We start from the raw sequence: 21,389 nt of genomic DNA, 5'->3' as shown, positions 1-21,389 counted from the left end.
GAGGTAAACTATACCTTGTCACACAGAGTCAAATCCCCCAATCCCTTCCCTCCATGGGAGGGAAAGGCTTGTCCTTTTGGAGAGATGGGAGGGAAAACTCCTATGAAAGAGAAGGAAACAAGAACTGTGTGCTGGGATGGAAGGAAGGAGAAGGCTTCAGACCCAGAAATAAGGCTGCAATTTCCAGAAAACAAAATATAAATCCAAAGAAACTTCTGTTTCAAGGAACTAGTACTTGAGTAAGTAAAGGTAAAGGTTTCCCTTGACATTAAGTCCAGTCGTATCCGACTCTAGGGGGTGGTGCTCATCTCTGTTTCAAAGCCAAAGAGCCAGCGTTTGTCCGTAGACACTTCCATGGTCATGTGGCCGGCATGACTAAACGGAACGCCGTTACCTGCCTGCCGAAGCGGTACCTATTAATCTACTCACATTTGCATATTTTCGAACTGCTAGGTTGGCAGGAGCTGGGACTAGCAACGGGAGCTCACCCTGTCACGTGGATTCGAACCACCGACCTTCTGATTGGCAAGCTCAGCAGCTCAGCGGTTTAACTCGCTGTACACATGGGTAGATGCCTAGTTAGCATTGCATTAAGGTTATTTGTTGTTTTCCATATGTTAGTCAAAATCTTTTTTTGTCCCTAATGTTGTTACATCTATGCAATCTCAATTATTGTATGTATAGTATGGTATGATTGATGCATCTTGGGATCTCTGAGCAGCAGATCCATTTCCTCTACCGCTGATGGTTTTCAGTTCCTAAAGTTAAAAAGGGAATTTTACATTTATTTTTTTCCTTTTCTTGAGAATGTCTGATTTTAATTATATCTTATGATACTGTCTAACTACTGAAAGATTATTTATGTGATTTCCCTAGTTACATGCCCCAAAGCTATGAGGGATAGAGGGTGGTACTAGAAAATTTATTTCACATTCATCATCATTTTTCCTTCTGTTTGGCAGTAGAGCATCTAGGCTGTGGGATTCCTATGTGTCTCATGCTGCTGCTGGGGGTGGGTGGGGAGACAAAGACATCCCACTGGGAAGATATGTGGTAGCGACAGTAACCCTCAAGCTGCTACACCAAGACAGGAGGCAGAGCTAGGGTGTGTATGAGAGAAGAGGTTGAGACCTTCAACCTTCACCTTTTGGGCTTAATGTCAAGCCCTTAATAGCAGAGTACAACCCAGTAGGTTTATTACCAAGAAGGTAAGGGATTAACTGGAAATTGGAAAAAGCCAAAATTCTTGCACTCAATTATTAGTAAATTCATTAGGGCATGGGTTCTGAATGCTGCCTGAATCTCTTCTTCCTAGAACTTTTTGCCAAAGGGCTGATATTTTCCAATAAGACTGATCCTGGAATATTCACCTGCTCATCATTAATTATGTTTGGAGATATTCCCATTTCTTTCCCAGCCTTGGAGATCTCACTTTCACTCAGCCTTGCTCTTATACTGCTATATATTACAACTGAATCTTAGGCACAAAATACTATCTCCATGCTACACATACCTAACAATGTACAGCCTTGTTCCCTCTCCCCACAGCAGAGTGATGTAAGGGTTGCACTTCATCTCTGGAGAGCTTGCTACACTTTGGAGAGCTTTCTTATCCTAAACTATCTCACAGTTGGTGAAGAGTGACCTCTGTATTTTAAAAAAATAATTATAGTAAGAATTATAAATGAGAATAAAAGTCAAGTCAAACTACAAAAAATACAAACAAAAAACAAAAAGGGGGGAGGGAGAGTAGAAGAGAAAAAAAGATAGAAATAAAAGAGAAAAAGAGAAAAAAAGTAACTTCCTCCTTCATCCCAGCAGGTAAAAACAATTTTAGTAGCTTATCACCATCTCTAAATAAAATATAATCTCTCTTCTCCCCATAACTCATCTCTTAGATTAAAAAAACAAAAACAAAATCCAACTGCTTCATCATTCTTTGTCAGCAACGTGTCTTTAAAGGTGCTGACCATTGGTTGAGCAAGATAGCTATTTCCTTCATCTGTCATGATCACCGTTGCGATGCTTGTGACATTGCAACGGCTCGCACGACAATGCAGGGAAATGGGTACCGGGCGGATTAAGGGAAAAGGCAACTAGCTAACAAAAGAGAGCAACAGGTGCTGGCAACAAAGTATCAACTCTAGCCGGAGGTGTGGAAGAGAGAGATACAATGTCGCAAAGAAGGTAATTGACAAGACCAGACCATGAGGCGCGCCTGAGCTGTCAAAGAGATTACGAACCTGATCGCCCGGCAATGAACCATCACCGGCCAGGGAAGCAATTAAGGAAACGCCCGGAGCACAGGAGGGGCTCCACGACCCCTCACCTGCCGGCAACAGAACCGACGGGGCTCGGGGCGCACCTGAAGTAAGAAGGGGTGGAGCGCTGACTGGCGCGGGCTATTTAAATCCTGTTCCGGCACGCTCCACTCACTCTCAGCTTTTCTTAAAGGGCACGCATACTGTTACTCAAATAAAACCAGAACCTAAGCCTACACTAGCGTCTGTGTTTTTACTGGGTAGCAGGCAGAGCCTGACATCATCTCCCAGAGTTCGAAACCCACCAGAGACCACTGTCTTGCAGTCTCCTTGCAAGGAGCAATTGTCTGGAGGACTTGTGGGCCATCTCAGGTCCTCTCCTTGTCTGGAGAGGAATTACAAAGAGCTGGCCTACTTGCTGGCTTTTCATTCCACCACAGTTGTAGCTCCACTTTTAGCAGAGCCATCTTCAGTTCGCCATTTCTTCCCTGGAAGCCCCAAACACTTCCATCTCCAACAGGATTATGGGCTCCAGTAACTGAAGTAAATGTGCAAAAAAGAGGTTCCATAAAGGAGAGAGAAAAGGCAAGTCTCCTGAGCAAATAAAGCAAATATTAGAAAAGGAAAAAAAAATAGAAATGGAGTCAGGAAAGTTTCCACCCATGGAAAAGCTGGAATGACTGGAATTCTCCTTCTGGTTATCCAAGATGAAAATGTTCCTGAAGTCTCAAGGAATTGCTTTGTGCTCAAAGACAGACCCACAGAAGTAGGGGAGAAAGGACCAACCCCTGTGGAACTTTGGAACACAGGGGCTACCAAGTCAACCTCTCTTCCCCACCAACTGAAACCATCTGCTGAGGAAGGGCTGGAATCACTGCAATACAGTGCCTCCAATCTCCAATCCCAGAATGTGATCCAGAAGAATATCATGGTCAATAGTACTGAAGGCTGTTGAGAGGTCTAAGAGGACCAGTAGAATGCATTACTCCCATCCATGTGCTGCCAAAGTTCATCAGTAACAGTGACTAATGCTGCTTCCAAAACATACCCAGGCCTGAAGCTTAACTGAAAGGGGGTCCAAATAATCCATATAGGGTGCTATGTAATTGATCTGCCACCATCATCTCAACAATCTTACCCCAAGATGGAAGATTAGAAATTGGGTGATAGTTATCTAAAACTACTGAATCAAGAAGGACTCTTCAAGAGGGCATACCACAGTCTCTTTCAAGGCTGCTGGCAACACCATTTCTCATAATGAGGCGTTGACAGTCTCCTGGATTCGGGTGGTCACATTTCCTGCAGCTCCTCTTCAGAGTTCACAGGCAAAAGGAATCCCAGTAATATGATCAGACAGTGCCAAAGATTCTGCCTAAGAACAGTCAAGATTCTGATAAATGTGAGCAACATTATCAACAAAATATTGTACAAATTAGTCACAGTGGTTAGATGGGAGAGCTTGATGCCTTATATGTCTCATATTTGATGTCAAGTCTGCTCTCAGTAAAATATATCCTAAAGAAGAGATGTAATATTAAGATTTAAAGGCAACCACTCTAATTCAACTGACCAATTGAATTAGACTGGGCAGAAGATAAAACAAGATAAAGATAAAACAAAGACAGTAAAGAAATGCAACCACAGAAATTATGTAACCAAATGGGGCACAGAAACCCAGATGCTGTTTGTAAAATGGAGGGCTTTAGCCATAGGATTAAAGTTGTACCTATGTGTGAATCAATCCAGGGCTGTGTGTTTTATAAAGGCCAAAGCCTAAAGAGACAAAGAAACCATTAAAGCTAGTTGACAGAGACATTTGTGGACCAATGTGTGTTATCACATCCGGTGGAATGTATATCTACATTCATAGATTATTACACAATATAGAGACTTTGCTACTTGTTCAGTGAAAAGAGTCAGTACTGGAGAATTTAAAAAATATGTGGCTTTAGTAAGCAATAAATTTGGGAGAAAGCCTCAAGTACTGGGCACAATGGGGTGAGAATACAGTATACAACAGACAACAATGGTATCTGAAACAGCAGGCAACCAGGAATGGCCTATACCCCAGAACAAAATAGTGTAGCAAGGAAGAAAAAGACCACCTCTCTCGAAGAATTCACCAGAACTGGACTCAGCCCCACATTATCTCCTGGGAGGCCTTAGGATCTAATGTACAGGTGTCCTAGATACTAGTCCCAAGAACTGTGTCCACTTCATCAGGACCAACAGGATCAAACTCCTCCCAGATAACCAAGGCAGAGTGGACTTTGAAGGTTAACTAGAGGGAACCAGAGAGCATTTAAAGGGGAAAGATACCGATTAACATAATGGAGCAGTACTATTTGACATTAAAACAAATTAAGTCTGTTCGGAACAAAACACTCATTTCTTACTTTCAAAATTATCTCTTATTACAAAAATGGATTTAACAGAGGCTATACAAGAAAAAAGGATGTTATTGGATAAAATAGAGACTGAGGCAGTGTTGGATGTAGATTTGAAGCTAGATCATAAAAGTGATGTGGAAAAAGATGCTGAGCATTTGAAAATGGATTTTAAAATGCCAGACGATAAGAGTGATATGGAAAAAGATGTTAAAATGGACAGACGAATGAAGCTAGCTGATGTCTTAGTAATTGAAGGGAACATACAAATAATAAATCAGAAGAGTGATTTGGAAAGATTTTTTATTTTGGATTTACAAAATAATTCCAATGAAGCTATTTCTGGGAGGAGACAAACAGAAATTATTGAAGCTGTGTCTGAAAGGAGACAAAGACGTGATAAGAAATGAACTTGGGGGATATCATTTGACAGGGTTAAAGATCAAGCTTTTTAAAAGTAAACTCTATAAAAAAGTAAAGCTCTATAAAAAGTAAGCTCTATAAAGTGAATTTATTTGATCAGGGTTTAAATATATATGTTGTGGTTTCTGGTAGTTATTAATGGGATTTTTCTTCTTGACCAGGACTATATGATGAGGCTTTAAGAATTTGTTTATAATTGGGGAGAGATCTGCCTTTGTTCTATTTCTTAGAAATATGGTAAGTTGGATTACAAAATGGATTTTTAAAAATATATATGTTACTTCTGGGAGCTCTTAACAGAACACTATTCCTCATAGTGACCTTGCCTGTAAATCACCAAGGCCTTAAACAAGGTCACCTAGTGGCTATCCACAGGCACAATAAAGACAGAGAAATAGTGTCATTTTGCCACCTTACCAAAGGAGGTCCTAATAGCAGCTATAACTCATGCTCAAATGGGTTCACTCCTTGTTGCCCTACAGCAGTGCTCTAGGGGATCTCTCTATCCGTTTCATCTCCCTCAGCTCCACTGTAAACCAAGGGTAGTTTCAGGATCTGTGGGAGGAAAGAAGCTGTACAGGCATGATCTGATCCAAGGTCCCCACCACCCTCTTATTCCAGGCAGCAACAGCAAGTTCCCTCGGGAACAAAATAAGATTCATTAGTTCCCTGGACAGACTGACTGAATAGGTCCAGCCTCCCTGTGGCAGGGGGCAACATTAGAGAACTCCAAGGCTTCCAGTGATCTGACCATGACAGGGGAGCAATAGAGGCTTCTCTAACTTCAGATCATGTTTTCACTCCTCTGACAAGAAAGCCAGATCAGGCAAGAGACCACTGTCACACATGGAGTCTCAATGACCTAGGTCAGGCCCATGGCCATGATCCTCGGAGCTGCCTTAGACTCTGCCCCCAGAGAAGGCAGGACGAAGTCCCTCAGGACCATACGCCAAGGGAATTCCACACTCCTGGACTATCTGGGTGCTTGGGATGCTTCTGCTCACAAACTCAGCACCCCTACCTCAGCCAAACATCCACCTCTCACCAGGCACCCCAAGCCAGCCCACTCTGAGAAGGATGCTCATTCCCCACTACCAGCCTAAGGGTGATTCAGACTGCTGCCCCCATTCTGGGTCTCATCCAGGGAGAGACCAGAAGGCATCAAGCTGTTAACGGATCAATCAAATCTTTATTACAGTCAAAGACCAGCATAAGGAGGGTGGGGTACAGTCAGCTAAAAGCATAGAAAATACATTTATATATTTGTTGTTTATTTGTTCAGTTGCTTCAGACTCTTTGTGACTTTATGGACAGCCCACCTTCCTGTCAGTCGTCGCCACCCCGAGCTCCCCCAAGGACGAGTCCGTCACCTCTAGAATATTTTCCATCCATCTTGCCCTTGGTCGGCCCCTCTTCCTTTTGCCTTCCACTTTCCCCAGCATAAGCATCTTCTCCAGGGTGTCTTGTTTTCTCATTATGTGGCCAAAGTACTTCAGTTTTGCCTTTAATATCATTCCCTCAAGTGAGCAGTCTGGCTTTATTTCCTGGAGGATGGACTGGTTTGATCTTCTTGCAGTCCAAGGCACTCTCAGAATTTTCCTCCAACACCACAATTCAAAAGCATCTATCTTCCTTCTCTCAGCCTTCCTTATGGTCCAGCTCTTGCAGCCATATGTTACTATGGGGAATATCATTGCTTTAACTATGCGGACCTTTGTTGTCAGTTTGGTATCTCTGCTCTTAACTATTTTATCAAGATTCGTCACTGCTCTCCTCCCAAGAATTAAATGTCTTCTGATTTCCTGGCTGCAGTCAGTGTCTGCAGTAATCTTTGCACCTAGAAATACAGTCTGTCACTGCCTCTACGTTTTCTCCCTCTATTTGCCAGTTCTCAATCAAGCTGGTTACCATAAACTTGTTTTTTTTTAGGTTTAACTGCAACCCAGCTTTTGCACTTTCTTCTTTCACCTTCATCATAAGGCTCCTCAGTTCCTCCTTGTTTTCAGCCATCAAAGTGGTATCATCTGCACATCTGAGATCGTTAATGTTTCTTCCAGCGATTTTAACTCCAGCCTTGGATTCCCCAAGCCCAGTGTTCTGCGTACAAGTTGAATAGGTAGGGTGAGGGTATACAGCCCTGCTGTACTCCTTTCCCAATCTTAAACCAGTCCGTTGTTCCGTGGTCTGTTCTTACCGTTGCTACTTGGTTGTTATACAGATTCCTCAGGAGGCAGACAAGATGACTTGGTATCCCCATACCGCTAAGAACTTGCCACAGTTTGTTATGGTGCACATAGTCAAAGGCTTTAGAATAGTCATACTGTATGTGTACACACACACACACACGCACGCATACATACAGACACACAGTAGTTGAGTGGCATTAGAGACACATTTTGGGACTTGAAGGGCGATCTTAGAAATCTGGATTGCACAAATTCCAATAGCGCAAAATTAAAGAAGGGGCCAAGCTGGGCACCATACAGGAGTTGTGCTATTGGCTTGGCTTCAAATAATTTGACTGCTGCAGGTATATAGTGGCCATCTCTTAACTTAAGGTATTTATGAATGGCAGACGAGCTCCTCTGTGCAATTTCAGCAATGTGGTCCCCATGGGCTTTTCTACTGCTGGCAGAATGAAGGATTACTCTCAGGTATTTGAAACATAAGACCAGCTCAATTTTGTGGCCATCTATGCTCCAAGAGTGGCTCTTGGACCTTTTGCCAAATGCCATGATTTTAATTTTCCGATAATTGAGTTCTAGCTGGTCTTCCTTGCAGTACTGTGTTAGTGCTCTCAGTGCTGTTTAAGACCAATAGGTGTTTTTGAAAGTATTGCTACATTGTCTGCATAGAGTAAAACAGAGATGTGTCTTCCAGCAAGTTTTGGGGAGTGAAAATTCACATTGCGGAGATGGTCCACCATGGAGTTGATATAGAAATTGAACAGGAGAGGGGACAGTATGCAGCCATGCTCAATGCCCTTCTCAGTTCCAATGGCACTGGTGAGATGGTCCTGAGGGTTACATCTTACTCTGAGTGAGGTCCCTTCATGAAGCATATGTATTAAATAAAGTAAATGTCGGTCAATTGAGGACGCCTCCAGTTTTTCCCATAGTTTGGGTCGGGATATGGAATCAAAAGCTGCTTTGAAGTCTGTGAAGGCAGCATAAAGGGAGGTTGTGTTATGGAAGGAGTATTTTTCAATGAGTTGTTGGAGTACTAGGCACCAATCAATGGTGGATTGGCTTTCCCTAAAGCTGGCTTGCTCCTCTGCAAGTATGTTTTTTTGTTCCAACCAGCCCTGGAATTTCCATTGTAGGTGTCTTGCATAGAGTTTGCTGATTGTGTTGAGGAGGCTGATTGGTCTGTAATTTGTAGATCATCCTTTTTTTTTTTTTTTACTATATAGGGACAATCACAAGGCCCCAATCCTTGGGGACTCAGCCATAAGGTAAAGAATGAGGCTAAAGTGGGGGTCCAGAAGTCCAAATTGTTTTTGATTACCTCTGGAGGGATTAGGTCTTCTCCTTGGGACTTCGCTAGTCTTAAATGAACAACAAGATTCTTGATCTCTGTTGCTGGTCCACACATTGTGCAGATTTTCTATAGTTTGGCTAGGGTGTCCACTTCCAACAGAGGTGTCCATGTAGAGTTCCTGAAAGTATGCCTCCCAGGTCCATTGGGGGATGTGACAGTCCACCATGGATGGATCATAGCTTTAGAAGCTGGATGTGATATGCCAGAAAATGGCTGAGTCATTGGATCTGACTGCTTGAATAAGCCATGTCCAATTGTTTTTCATGGCTTCCTTTTACTTGTGTTCTAGCAGTTTGTAGTCTCTCTTCTTCTGGAGGAAGTCCTGTGCAGCTCTCGGTATAGTGTTGAATACATAAGCCTGGTAAGTGGTAGCAAGCGCTTTTTTGGCATTAACTCAGTCCTTATCAAACCATGGCTTGGAGTGGTGCTGTTGTTACTTCAAGGGTACAGTGTTACTACAGGTTAGGTGCGTGAAGGCATTTAATTGGAGGAGGATTGGGAAATGATTGCTGTCAAATTTAGGCATAACTTCTAGGGCTTTGGCATAAGGGAGAAGGTCCCTAGAGACAATTATATAGTTAACAACACTCATTCTGGAACCAGATAGGTAAAGAGAATTCAGCTGGATGGTCACTTTCAAGGGCACCATTTAAATATGAAGGTTTAAACTGAAGGCTGTTTGAGCCAGGCAGAGACCTGCAAAGTTTGATTTCTGATCTTTTGAGCAACAGGGGAAGAGGAATCCATCTTCAGGGTTGGGAGGGGGACATCTGTGCCATGCGTAGAGGGTGTGGTCATTGGGGCCCAATCTAGCATTGAGGTTCCCTCCCAGAACTACAGATGCATTTGGATTCAGCAGTATAAAGTCAGCAGCATAAGTTTCCAATTCAGCCCACAAGGCTCTGATCTGAGATTTCTGCCTTATTGGGGGCATATAAGCATTTATTATCAACAGGACATGGTGACTGAATTGGATTAGCACTGCAAAGGCATATGACTTGAATGAGGGTAGGTGGTCTTGATATGGCATGCAGTGCATTGAAGACTAGGACCCCAAGGCCTCCTTTCGCTTTTCCATGCGTTAACCCTGGTTCTGCCCCAATTGAGAATGAATGAAATCCATTTAATATCAGTTTGTCAGCAGTCCATGTTTCCTGGGTCAATATGTCATGATGGGAGAGGAAGTCTGTGAAACAGGGATCTTTGGTAGATGCAAACCACTCAGCCACATTCCAGGTTAGAAGGGTAACGTTCTACTGGTCATTTGGATGTCAAATGGATGCACTGCGAACCAGGGGCTGGGTGAATAAATTTTGCAGGGGTAGTGGCTTTGTATTAGTTGTTTGTTGAGATAGTGTCATGTTCCCCGTTGCAAGGCATAAGTGCATCACAACGGGGAACATGCACATCAGGAAAAAGGAAGGGATAACCATTATCCTTTAAACACACACATCATCCCTTAAGCACCCAAACCCATAAATAAATCAACAGGACAAATGAACCGCACCTAGGACAGGATCTGGAAACCATTAACAGATCGGGAGAACTCCCACCCATTACCCCGGGGGACGCACCTGCACCGGATGAAGACAAGGAGACAAAGGGGAACGTCGGAGATCGCCCGAATCGCCCATCGTCGGACCCATACCAACGCTAATCACCCATCCGGACCTGGCTTGGGGGACAATAGGGGGTGGAGGAGAACAAGGTCCGCCACCGGGGTATAAACGGGAGACCCCGATACCACACCCGCATTCCCGTCTTTTTCTCCGCATGCATTCTGTTCCAATAAACCCGGAAATCCTTAAACCCTTTAAGTGAGTCCGCGTGTTATTTGGAGCAAGGCTGCCCTGACATAAAGACGGGAATCGAAAATTCTTTTTTCCACTAGCACCAGTCCAGATCCAATCTGTGAGGGAACCAAGCTAGTGATGGAAGATTGCATCTCACGGCGAGGCGGCTACCCGGCGACCGGCAACGGAACGCCCATCCCCACGAACGGAAGGTGCCCGAGGCCCCGACGGCGTGAGGACCAGGTGAGCTCGGGATCAAGTTCGGAGGGGGAAGCAACGACGAACGCCACCCGTGAGTCCCGTGGCATGTGGGCCACCATCGACGAGATGGGGGGATCCTCACCTGGATCGCCCGGAACCCCAGAGGAACCGCAGGATGACCCATCATCCACGGCGTCAAGAACCGAAAGAGAGCGGAGGGGCGACCGCACCAAGAAGGGCTCGCGAACGGTGGCAAGGCTGAGCACAGTCGAGGAAAAGCTGGAGGCGATGCAGCAGCTGCTCCAGAGGTTAGCAGAGGCGTACGAATCCCACAGCCTGGGCGCGGAAGGACCAGGCACCAAATGCCCGACACCCCTTACCCCCCCCCTCGGAGACGCACCAGCTGGAGAAACGGAGGAGAGGTCCAGAGGACGACGCAGCGCCAGGCAGAGTCCGCTTCCAGGAACCCGCCAGATGGGCTGCACCCCACCCTCCCACCCCGATGGCGAGACGACCAGAACGAAGCGGGAGCCGGCAAGAGATGGCACCAACACCACCCGACGCCTGATGGAGGGAATCCCCACGGCAAGACCACAGAGCCCCGACTGCCCAAAGCACACCTCGACGCCCAGACGCGGCTTGGAGCCCACCGAGAGCGGCGATCAAGGCGTTAAGTTCGATGGGGACCCCACAAAACTCTCCTTTTTCCTCACCAACGCGAGGAACTATATGGAGGAATGGGGCCCCTACTTCTGAACAGAGAAAGGCAAGGTAAATGCCTTAGCAATTAAATTAAAAGGACAGGCCACCGACTGGTATGTCCAGTTATGCCAGGCAGGCGCCCCGGAACTAGAGGACTGAAATGAATTCCTCTGGGCAGTGGAACTGCACTTCAAGGACCCCCTGGAAAGGGAGAGGGCAAAAAGAGACCCGAAAACCCTCAAACAAGGACAGTGCTCCGTGGCAGATTATGCCATGGAGTTCCAAGCCCTGGCTGGTAAGGTCGAAGTATGGTCCCAGTCCACCCTCATTGAGCGGTTCAAGGAGGGTCTCAACCTGAATGTGCTCAGGTGGGCACTGTGCAGAAATAACCCCGACACCCTGGTGGAGTGGATCCGGCTGGCAGGAGAGGCAGAGGACGCCCAGGACACTTTCCTCCAAGCAAAAAGGGAAGCGCAGCAGGCAGAGGCGGCGAGAGGACCCCGCACAGCTGCAGGACCAGCGAAGCCGAGACCCCAACCTTGGAAGGAGGAAAGAGACCGACGGTTCGCAAAGGGTCAGTGCCTCAGGTGTGGGAAGGAGGATCACAAGGCAGCGGCTTGCCCAAAAGCGAAGGCAAGGGACAGCTCGGGGAGGGCACCAACCAAGCCAACCCCAGCACCCAGGAAAATGCCAGTCGCGATGGGTGAAACCACGGCAAAGGACTTCCCCTACTGCGCCGAAGACGAGGAAAGCGACACCGACGAGCCGGCGGAAAATGCCAGCCACCTGCCCTAAGGAGTGCCAGAGGACAGGTGGAAGAAAACAAGAGGCACAATGACTTCGGGGTGAGTGATAATTGTCCCACCCTATATGTGAAAGTCACCCTGACCCACGGAGGAAAGATGGAAAAAGTTTGGGCACTAATTGACTCTGGCTGCTCGAAGTGCCTTATGCACCCGGACCTCGCAGCCACGCTAAACCTCTGCTGCTATCCACTTCAGAACCATATTGTTTTCACACAGTTGGATGGTTCAGCAGCGGGGGGGGGGGGGCGGTCACCCAATACATGGACAAAGTCGCGCTGTGGCTCGGCAGCCACAAGGAAACACTGCCCTTCATCGTGGCACCAGTGGGCCAACCCCTAATCATCCTAGGGATCCTGTGGCTAGTGCAACACAACCCACGAATAAACTGGTCAACCAGGGACATCAAGTTTTCGGATGGGCGCTATCAAGCACCCACAGGGGATCAGGTTCCCCGTGCTGCAATGGGGAGGGCGGAGACTACCTCGATGCGTCTGGAGGCAGCGAACCTGGAGGGTCTGCCAGCCAGATATGCAGAGTTTGCCGATGTGTTTGGCGAAAAGGAGGCTGACAAACTCCCACCCCATAGAAAAACAGACTGCACCATAGAGCTGGTCCCTGGCGCGCCCCTACCAAAGCCCAAAATATATGCGATGACCCAGCAGGAGCTGGCAGCATTAAGGGAGTTCGTCGATAAAAATTTAGCGCAGGGTTTTATTGAGCCCGCAAACTCACCAGTCGGAGCCCCCGTCCTCTTTCGGGAAAAGAAGGATGGGTCACTGAGGCTCTGTACCGACTCCCGCGGGTTGAACGCCGCGTCAATATCAAATAAATACCCCCTGCCCATAATAAAGGACATTCTTGCCCACCTGGCAAAGGGCAAGATATTCTCAAAACTGGACCTGAGGGAAGCCTACTTCCGAATACGAATACGGGAGGGGGACGAATGGAAGACAGCGTTCAACTGCCCGCTGGGGTCTTTTCAATATAAAGTTTTACCATTTGGGTTGGCGGGGGCACCAGGAGTGTTTATGCAGTTAATTAATGAGGTCCTGCACGACCACTTATTTAAGGGGGTCCTTGTGTATCTCGACGATGTTTTAATATATTCAGAGACCGAAAAGGAGCACAAACGCTTAGTAAAGCAAGTGCTCAGGAAACTCCGAAAGGCAGAGCTATACGCCAAGCTCTCCAAGTGTGAGTTTCACAAGGACCAAATTGACTATCTGGGCTATAGAATCTCGGCAAGGGGGATTGAGATGGACCCAAGCAAGGTCCAAGCCATACTGGCGTGGGAGCACCCACGCACAAGGAGGCAACTCCAAAGTTTCCTCAGTTTCACAAATTTCTATAGGGGTTTTATCCAGGGGCTGGCGGAAATTGTGCTGCCTCTAACTGACCTACTCCGGACAAAGGGCCTGGGAGACACACGTAAATCAAGGAACCCGGGGGCGCTCCTGAACTGGACAGCTGATTGTCAAAGGGCTTTCGAACGCCTCAAAAGCCTCTTTACAGCGGAGCCAGTACTGCAACACCCCGACCCCACCAGACCCTTCGTCGTGCAAGTCGACGCATCCGACTTCTCCATCGGAGCACTCCTGCTTCAGCGAGATTTTGATAATCAGCTGAAGCCCTGCGCGTACCTTTCCCGCAAGTTCTCCGAAACGGAACGGAGATGGCACGTGTGGGAAAAGGAGGCGTTCGCAGTCAAGGCAGCCCTAGAGACATGGAGGCACCTCCTCGAAGGGGCCTCCTGCCCCTTTGAGGTCTGGACAGACCACAAGAACCTAGAGGCTCTCAGCACTCCAAAACGCCTCAGCCCAAAGCAAGTATGCTGGGCGCAATTCTTCAGCAGGTTTAACTTTAAATTAAAGTTCATACCGGGGAGGAAGAACTTCCTAGCAGATGCTCTCTCCTGACGGCCTCAGGATGCCAGCCAGGCATCGGACATTGTGGGTACTGTGTGGACCGACACACAGCTGGGCTGCCCTGCGGTCACGCGCAGCCAAACAAGAACCCAACGCACCCCAGCATGAACATCCACGAACGGAGGGAGCCACAGGTCAATTTCACCAAACTGGCAACAACGACTCGTTCAAGCCCTCAAGACAGATACATGGTTGCAAACCAACAAACACCATGTATCTGTTATGAATGGTCTAGCCTGGAGACAGAAGAACCTGTACGTGCCAGAGACATTGCGAGCGGAAGTTTTAAACCGCTCCCATGATGACAAGACAGCCGGACACTTTGGGTTCGTCAAAACATTACATTTAATCAGGCGACAATTCTGGTGGCCTACTCTCAGAAAGGACGTTAAAGAATATGTCGCTGCTTGCCCCACATGTGCCATGTCAAAACGAAAGGTGGGGAAGCCCCAGGGACTGCTGCAGCAAGTAGCAAGCCCCTCTCGCCCCTGGGAGGAAATTTCCATGGACTTCATTGTAGACCTACCACCCAGCCAAAGAAAAACGGTCATCTGGGTGGTAAAAGACTATTTTTCCAAGCAGGAACACTTCATACCCTGCACGTCCATTCCCTCCGCGCAACAGCTGTCACGCCTATTCCTTACCCATATCTATAAACTCCATGGCGCCCCCTCCCGTTTGGTGACCGATAGGGGCACATAATTTACATCTAGGTTCTGGAAAGAATTTTTAAAACTTATTGGGACCAAGCAGGCACTGTCCACGGCCTGGCACCCCCACACAGATGGCTCTACGGAGATTCTCAACTCCACCCTGGAGCAATTCCTCCAATCCTTCATTAACTGTCAACAGGACAATTGGGTGGACCTGCTACCTTTTGCAGAGGTAGCCTACAACAACGCAGTGCACCAGAGCACAGGTCACACCCCATTCAAAGTGGTTTATGGCAGAGACTTCATGCCAATCCCGGAACTGCCCCAACCAGACACAACTGTTGGGCGTGCACAACTGGCCACGGTTTGGCCCGTCATCCAGCTGGCCCTCGCAGACGTGCAAGCTACATACAAAAAGTTTGCAGACAATCACAGGGCGGCACAACCGAACTACAAAGTGGGAGATAGGGTCTACCTCTCCACTAAGTTCATCAAATCCCCACGGCCCTCAAAGAAATTGGCACCCAAATTCATTGGACCGTTCCAAATCATAGAAATTATTAATCCAGTGACCTTCAAGCTGGACCTACCCCACAATTTGCGGCGCATACACCCAGTATTCCACTGTGCCCTACTGAAACCGGCCACCCCTTCAAGATAGCACAAGGAAACCCCCCCGCCTCCACCCATCATGATAGATGGGCAACAACATTTTGAAATTAAGGAGGTACTAGACTCCAGGAAACTAAGGGGCACCCTACAGTACCTCGTCAAATGGTGACATTTTCCACACCCAGAGTGGGTCCAAGCGCAAAACGTTTCAGCAAAACGGCTGGTCAAAAGCTTCCACGAAGCATACCCGGACAAACTGGCACCTTAGAATTCTCTTAGGGGGGCAGCATGTCATGTTCCCCGTTGCAAGGCATAAGTGCATCACAACGGGGAACATGCACATCAGGAAAAAGGAAGGGATAACCATTATCCTTTAAACACACACATCATCCCTTAAAGCACCCAAACCCATAAATAAATCAACAGGACAAATGAACCACACCTAGGACAGAATCTGGAAACCATTAACAGATCGGGAGAACTCCCACCCATTACCCCGGGGGACGCACCTGCACCGGACGAAGACAAGGAGACAAAGGGGAACGTCGGAGATCGCCCGAATCGCCCATCGTCGGACCCATACCAACGCTAATCACCCATCCGGACCTGGCTTGGGGGACAATAGGGGGTGGAGGAGAACAAGGTCCGCCACCGGGGTATAAACGGGAGACCCCGATACCACACCCGCATTCCCGTCTTTTTCTCCGCATGCATTCTGTTCCAATAAACCCGGAAATCCTTAAACCCTTTAAGTGAGTCCGAGTGTTATTTGGAGCAAGGCTGCCCTGACAGATAGTTATAGTTGTATATCCCTCTGTGAGGAGGAAATTGGGCTACCATAAGGTTCCCGCTCTCCCTTCTTTGCCATCTGTTTGTCCATCTGTTCTCTGTTCTCATGAGGAGGCAGGGGGGCTTGTGGTTCTGGCATAGAGATTGGGAGAATCAGTGCAACATGGACAGCAAAATGTGGATCACTGGCAAGCAGGGATCCCAACTCTTTGGTAGTGTCATGGGGGGCTTGGGCTCGGAGTCCATGGGGTGGTTCAGGCTCGGAGTCAGAGTCAGATGATGAGGATGGGTGGCCAGTCTCTGACGTAGAGTTGGAGGGCGAGCAGACAGCTCTAGATAAACAGCCACCTGAGCAGTCAGAGGAAGCAGGGCTGGTCAGCGAGCAGCAGGCACAGGCACCACTAATTAGTGAGAATGATGACTCAGAGCTGCCGCCCCCTCCCAGTGCTCGAGAAAGGAGAGCGGAAAGGAGAGAGGAACAGTGGAGGTTGGCAAGGCTATGAAGCAACCAGAACAATGTCCACTGCACTGTCCTTTCCAACACCTAGTGCTACCAGGAGAAGACAAGATGGCCGCCCACCTACCATAGGGGCTGCACAGCAGTCACAGGATTCAGGCCAACTTGACCACACCACCATAAGCCGTCTCCTGCATCTCCTGATGCTAATGCTGCCCAACATTGCCAGAGCGCTGCCATCTTCATAAAGGAACCACAGCCGCCTGCTCTTTTGCAGCCACCATTGGATCTCCCAGCTGCCTCCATCAGCAAAAGTGCTGTGACAAGCCTCCTCACTTCTGCTGGCCTCCTTCCTGCCACTGTGTTGCACTGGTCTTCCAGTTTCTAGCCTGGTGCCTTAACCATTACACCAAATTGGCTCTCATAAGATGCCAAGATAACTGTCCAAGTAGATCTCAAGTGGTGACCAGTTTACTATAAAACACGTATGGTTTGCTTTGAGACTACAGTCACTTGCATTAATTTCAAACTTGATGTAACACTGCAGGACTGCTGATACTCTATGGTCATAGTCTGTGGGCATAATTTCTGTTTGCAACTTGAGGAAGCAAACAAGATACTTGTAAGCTTTAGGTCATCCAAATGTTCTCTTGACCTTTGCTTCTCATGGTGGAAAATCTAAGAGGGATTTAACTGCTTGGGTCCAAGGAGTAGTTAATGTCTCATTAACAGGAAATATTTTTTACTCTCCACTCTGAAATGATGACCTTAAAGAGGTCTTCTCTATGTGAGAAGGAAGGCCTACAGAACATAGAAAAACTATGGTACAGAGTGGGGCGAAAGCTGTCATGTACTGACAGTTCTTCAAACCTAAAACCCAGGTTTTAGTATTTAGTATTTAGTAATTTCAGTATACCTTTTTGCTTTCTTTTTCTTCTCATTCATTGAATATTTTTATGTGGAAGTCAGTCTGTCCCAATGATCTGCAATATAACTACTGCTGAAGTATTTTTCCAGCATGATGAATGATTAATTCCCAAACTCATTCTTGGGTATAAGTAACACAGACTGTTTGCCAAGCAACAAATAGATGTACTCTTATTAGAGGTCTTTCTAATTTGCTGTAAGGTTCTTACCGTTCTCAGGGTGTTCCATCTCCCCAATACTGCCATCAGGTGTGGTGCGCTCATAGTGGTCCTCAGGTAGAGCCAGAGGCCCAATCCGAGGCCCTGATGAAGATTTGCTGCTTGGTGTTTCTGACTCTTCAAGGCCACTGTCATAATAACTGTGCTGGGAGGGATCCTGCAGATCTTGAGCTTGATTGGCTGCAGAGAATGTCACTCGGCGATGAGGTAACTGTAAAAAGCAATACAAAATCCTTAACTAATATGTTCCATAGAAGTATTGTAAAAAGATGTATCTTCAATAAGTGGCTCAAAATAATACTCTACCAATGAAATCTAATATATACTTTTCAATTAAGAAAATCTACCTAGATTATAGAGCGTGCTGGACTTAATGCAAACATGTCAACAGTAATAATTTTAATTGATTACCAGTTGTTAACTTCTGGTAGAAGGTCACCAAATTAATAATTATACTGTTGACTCATGGACAGGCATTTATGTTCTTAACATAATGCAGTGATTCAAGATTCTTGAATTCATGATGCTGAACTACTGTATATATAACCATATGTAAAGCAGAGAACACAAAGAAGATGAAATCTTGCCTTCTCTGTGATTTCCTGAAAATATAAATATATAAAGAGTATTGGATGCAAAGAGGTTGTTGCATATCCTACAGATTCTGCATCATAAAAATGCATACTGCAGGTAGTCCTTGCTTATTGACCATTTGTTCAGCCACTGTTTGAAGTTACAACAGTTCTGAAAAAATAACTTTACGGCCCATTTACGACCTCTGCAGTGTCCCTCAGTCACATGACTGCCATTACAGTCAGTATATATTGTCCTGTGCCCGACCTGTGTTTTTTTCTCCCCCCCCCCACCACTTGCAGATTGATTGGAGAGAAAGGGATTGCAAGAAAGTAAGCTGTTTGCTTCTCTACTCATCAAAAGCAATGCAATTGTGCCGGCAGCTCAGGGCTGGGAGACATGGGTGTGCTACACAAACAGCTTATAGTTTTTAAAATCTCTTTCTCTCCAATCTCTCTGCTCTGCAAGGGTTGGGGGAGGAAAAAAGCAAGTGATTTCTGTAGACAATCTCTCCTTTGCCTGACCCTTTCCCACTGCTGGCACGAATGCATTGCTCTCAATGTGTAGAAGAGCCAACAGTTCACTCTCTTGAAACCTCTTCCTCTCCAATCTCTCCACTCTGCAGGGAGGGGGAGAAAGCAGGAGTCTAAATCTGAACAAATCTGAGTGACTTTATCTGTCGAATAGTGAGAATATTCCTCAGAGCAGCCTTGTGAGCTGACCCTCCCCAACAGGAACTTTAAACAGGGCCACTGGGTGGCTATCAGCAGAAAAGACAAGGGCAGAGCAATAACATTGTTTCATTGCCAATATCACCATGATGAAAGCTTTAAGGTTTTGGTTTTATGTATTTTGGTATTGATTGTTATTTATTGGAACTGTTGTTAGGTGTTGTTAACTGCTTTTGTGAGCAAGCAGTATATAAATAAGCCAAATAACAAGCAACAGTGCATGGATTTGAAAATGCAAACATTCTGAATTCTGTTATGAATTCAGAACAATCAACCTTTTCTAAAACACACTGAATATCACTCACATGGACAAATGCTCTATAAACAGATCTATTATCTTTTCCAGATTGTCTAAAGTTCTCCAGAAAGATATCGATGATGGTAATAAAAATTGTTGAGAAATTTAGAAGACTGAGAGAGTCATGTTTTCTCCCTGCAGTTTCAGTGCCAGAATGAGCCATAAATACCATCTGAAATGGATAAAAAAACGTTCCATCCAAGAATAGTTATCCTTGATAAGCCACAATAGGCTTATTTAGAACTTCTGGAGTCCAATTTTTTTTTTTTTGGTAATGCTCTCAACAATTACATCCTTTAATGAAGTTTGGAACAATATTCATTGAAAGGAGAAATTATCACTTCATAGAATTCAATTTTTCCTGCATAAAATAAACTAGAACTGCAAAGACAGAGTAAATTGGTGCCCATCTGAAAGTTGCCATAAACACTGTCCTCAAAATCAGGAAATTCCTCCTTAGTTCAAGTTTGGATCTCTCACTGTAAAGCTTATACCCACTGGTCCTTGCTTTACCCTTAGGTACTAAGGAAAGTAAATCTATTCCCTCTTCCCTGTGACATCCCTTCGTATATTGGAAGACTGCTATAATATCTCCCCTTCTCTTCTTTAAACTAAACATACCAAATTCCTTCAGCCGGTCTTCACAGGATTTAGCCTCCAATACCCTTACCATCTTTTGTTGCTCTTCTCTGCGTTCTTTCCAGTTCCTCAGCATCCTTTTGTACTGTGACCAGCACTGGACACAGTATTCTAGGTGTGGTCTGACCAGTGCAGCATAGAGTGGTACTATCACTTCCCATGATATTGACACTATACCTCTATTAATGCAGCCCAAAACTGCATCAAGTTTTTTGCAGCTGCAGCAGACTGCTGGCTCATTCTTAATCTGTGGTGTGCCAAGATCCCTTGATCTTTCTCACAATGCTAGGTCAGATACCACCTATCTTGTACCTGTACCTAAGCGCAAAACCTAAGTGCAAAGCAAATTTCTCAACATGAACAACATTTTCTTGGATAGGGCCCAATGTCCAAGTTTATCAAGATCCTTTTGAAGCTTTAGCCTGTCTTCAGGGGTATTACCAATTCTGCCCCCAGCTTTGTGTCATCCACAAATTTTATGAATATGCCTTTCTATTCCCTCATCTAAGTCTTTTTTGAAGATGTTTAACAGTATAGGCAGTCTTTGCTTAATTACAATAATTGGGATTGGCAACACTATCGCTAAGCAACATGTTCATAAAGTCCAATGTCATGTGACTGTGCCAACTTACGATGGCAGTTGTAGCAGTTCTGGTTGCCATTGTTAAGTGAATCCTGCGTGGTTGTTAGGTGCAACATCATTTGTGACCTCCTGCTGGCTTCCCCATTGACTTTGCTTGTCAGAAGCTGACAGTGAAGGTCACAAATGATGATCAAGTGACCGCAAGATGCTATGAATGTCATAATTGCAAGCCAGTTGCCAAGCACCCAAATTGCGATCACATGACTGCGGGGACACTGCGACAGCTGCAACTATGAGGACTGGTTGTAAGTCTCCTCATTTAGTGCCATTGTAATTTCGAACAGTCACTGAATGAGTGGTTGTTAAACAAGGACTATCTGTACTGGGTTCAGGACAGAACCCTGCATACCTCCCTCCATGTGGACATAGACCCACGGGTTGGCTATGGTTGTTCAGCCAACTGTGAACCCATCTGGTGCTGGGACCATCCAGCCTACATTTTCCAGTTTATCAAGAAGGAGGCTATGGTCTATATAATCAAATGCCGTACTGAAGTCTAAGTATACTACATCCACAGCATTCCCTTGGTCTACTACTCTAGTCACCTTGTCAAAGAAAGCAGTTAGATTTGTTTGGCATGATCTATTTTTAACAAATCCATGTTGGCTTCTGGTAATCACCCTATCTGTTTCTGAGTGCCAGCAAACCCATTGCTTATCTTTTCTAGGATTTTCCCAGTCATTGATGTCAAGCAGATTGGTCTGTAGTTTCCTAGGTCTGCTTCCCCCCCCCCCCTTTCTTAAATATTGGAACTATATTGGCTCTTCTTCAGTCCTCATTATCAGATCCTGAAAAGTGAAAAATCATCCAT

The 21,389-nt window shown here is 46.0% G+C and overlaps 1 protein-coding gene across 2 annotated transcripts in view; it reads right to left on the bottom strand.

Annotated features, from left to right (window-relative positions):
• The window catches only part of PCDH1 (protocadherin 1), a 172,668-nt gene that overhangs the window by 6,197 nt on the left and 145,082 nt on the right, over positions 1-21,389 (bottom strand). For both annotated transcript variants that reach the window (XM_063298609.1, XM_063298608.1), the window contains exon 4: positions 17,686-17,905. In XM_063298609.1, coding sequence (XP_063154679.1) covers positions 17,686-17,905 — 220 coding nt within the window. The remainder of the gene's footprint in view (positions 1-17,685; positions 17,906-21,389) is intronic.

The sequence above is a fragment of the Candoia aspera genome, chromosome 3 (genome assembly GCF_035149785.1).
Source record: "Candoia aspera isolate rCanAsp1 chromosome 3, rCanAsp1.hap2, whole genome shotgun sequence".
Taxonomy (NCBI): Eukaryota; Metazoa; Chordata; class Lepidosauria; order Squamata; family Boidae; genus Candoia; species Candoia aspera.
The sequence above is the reverse complement of the archived record's forward strand: the minus strand, read 5'-3'. Positions and strand labels throughout refer to the sequence as shown.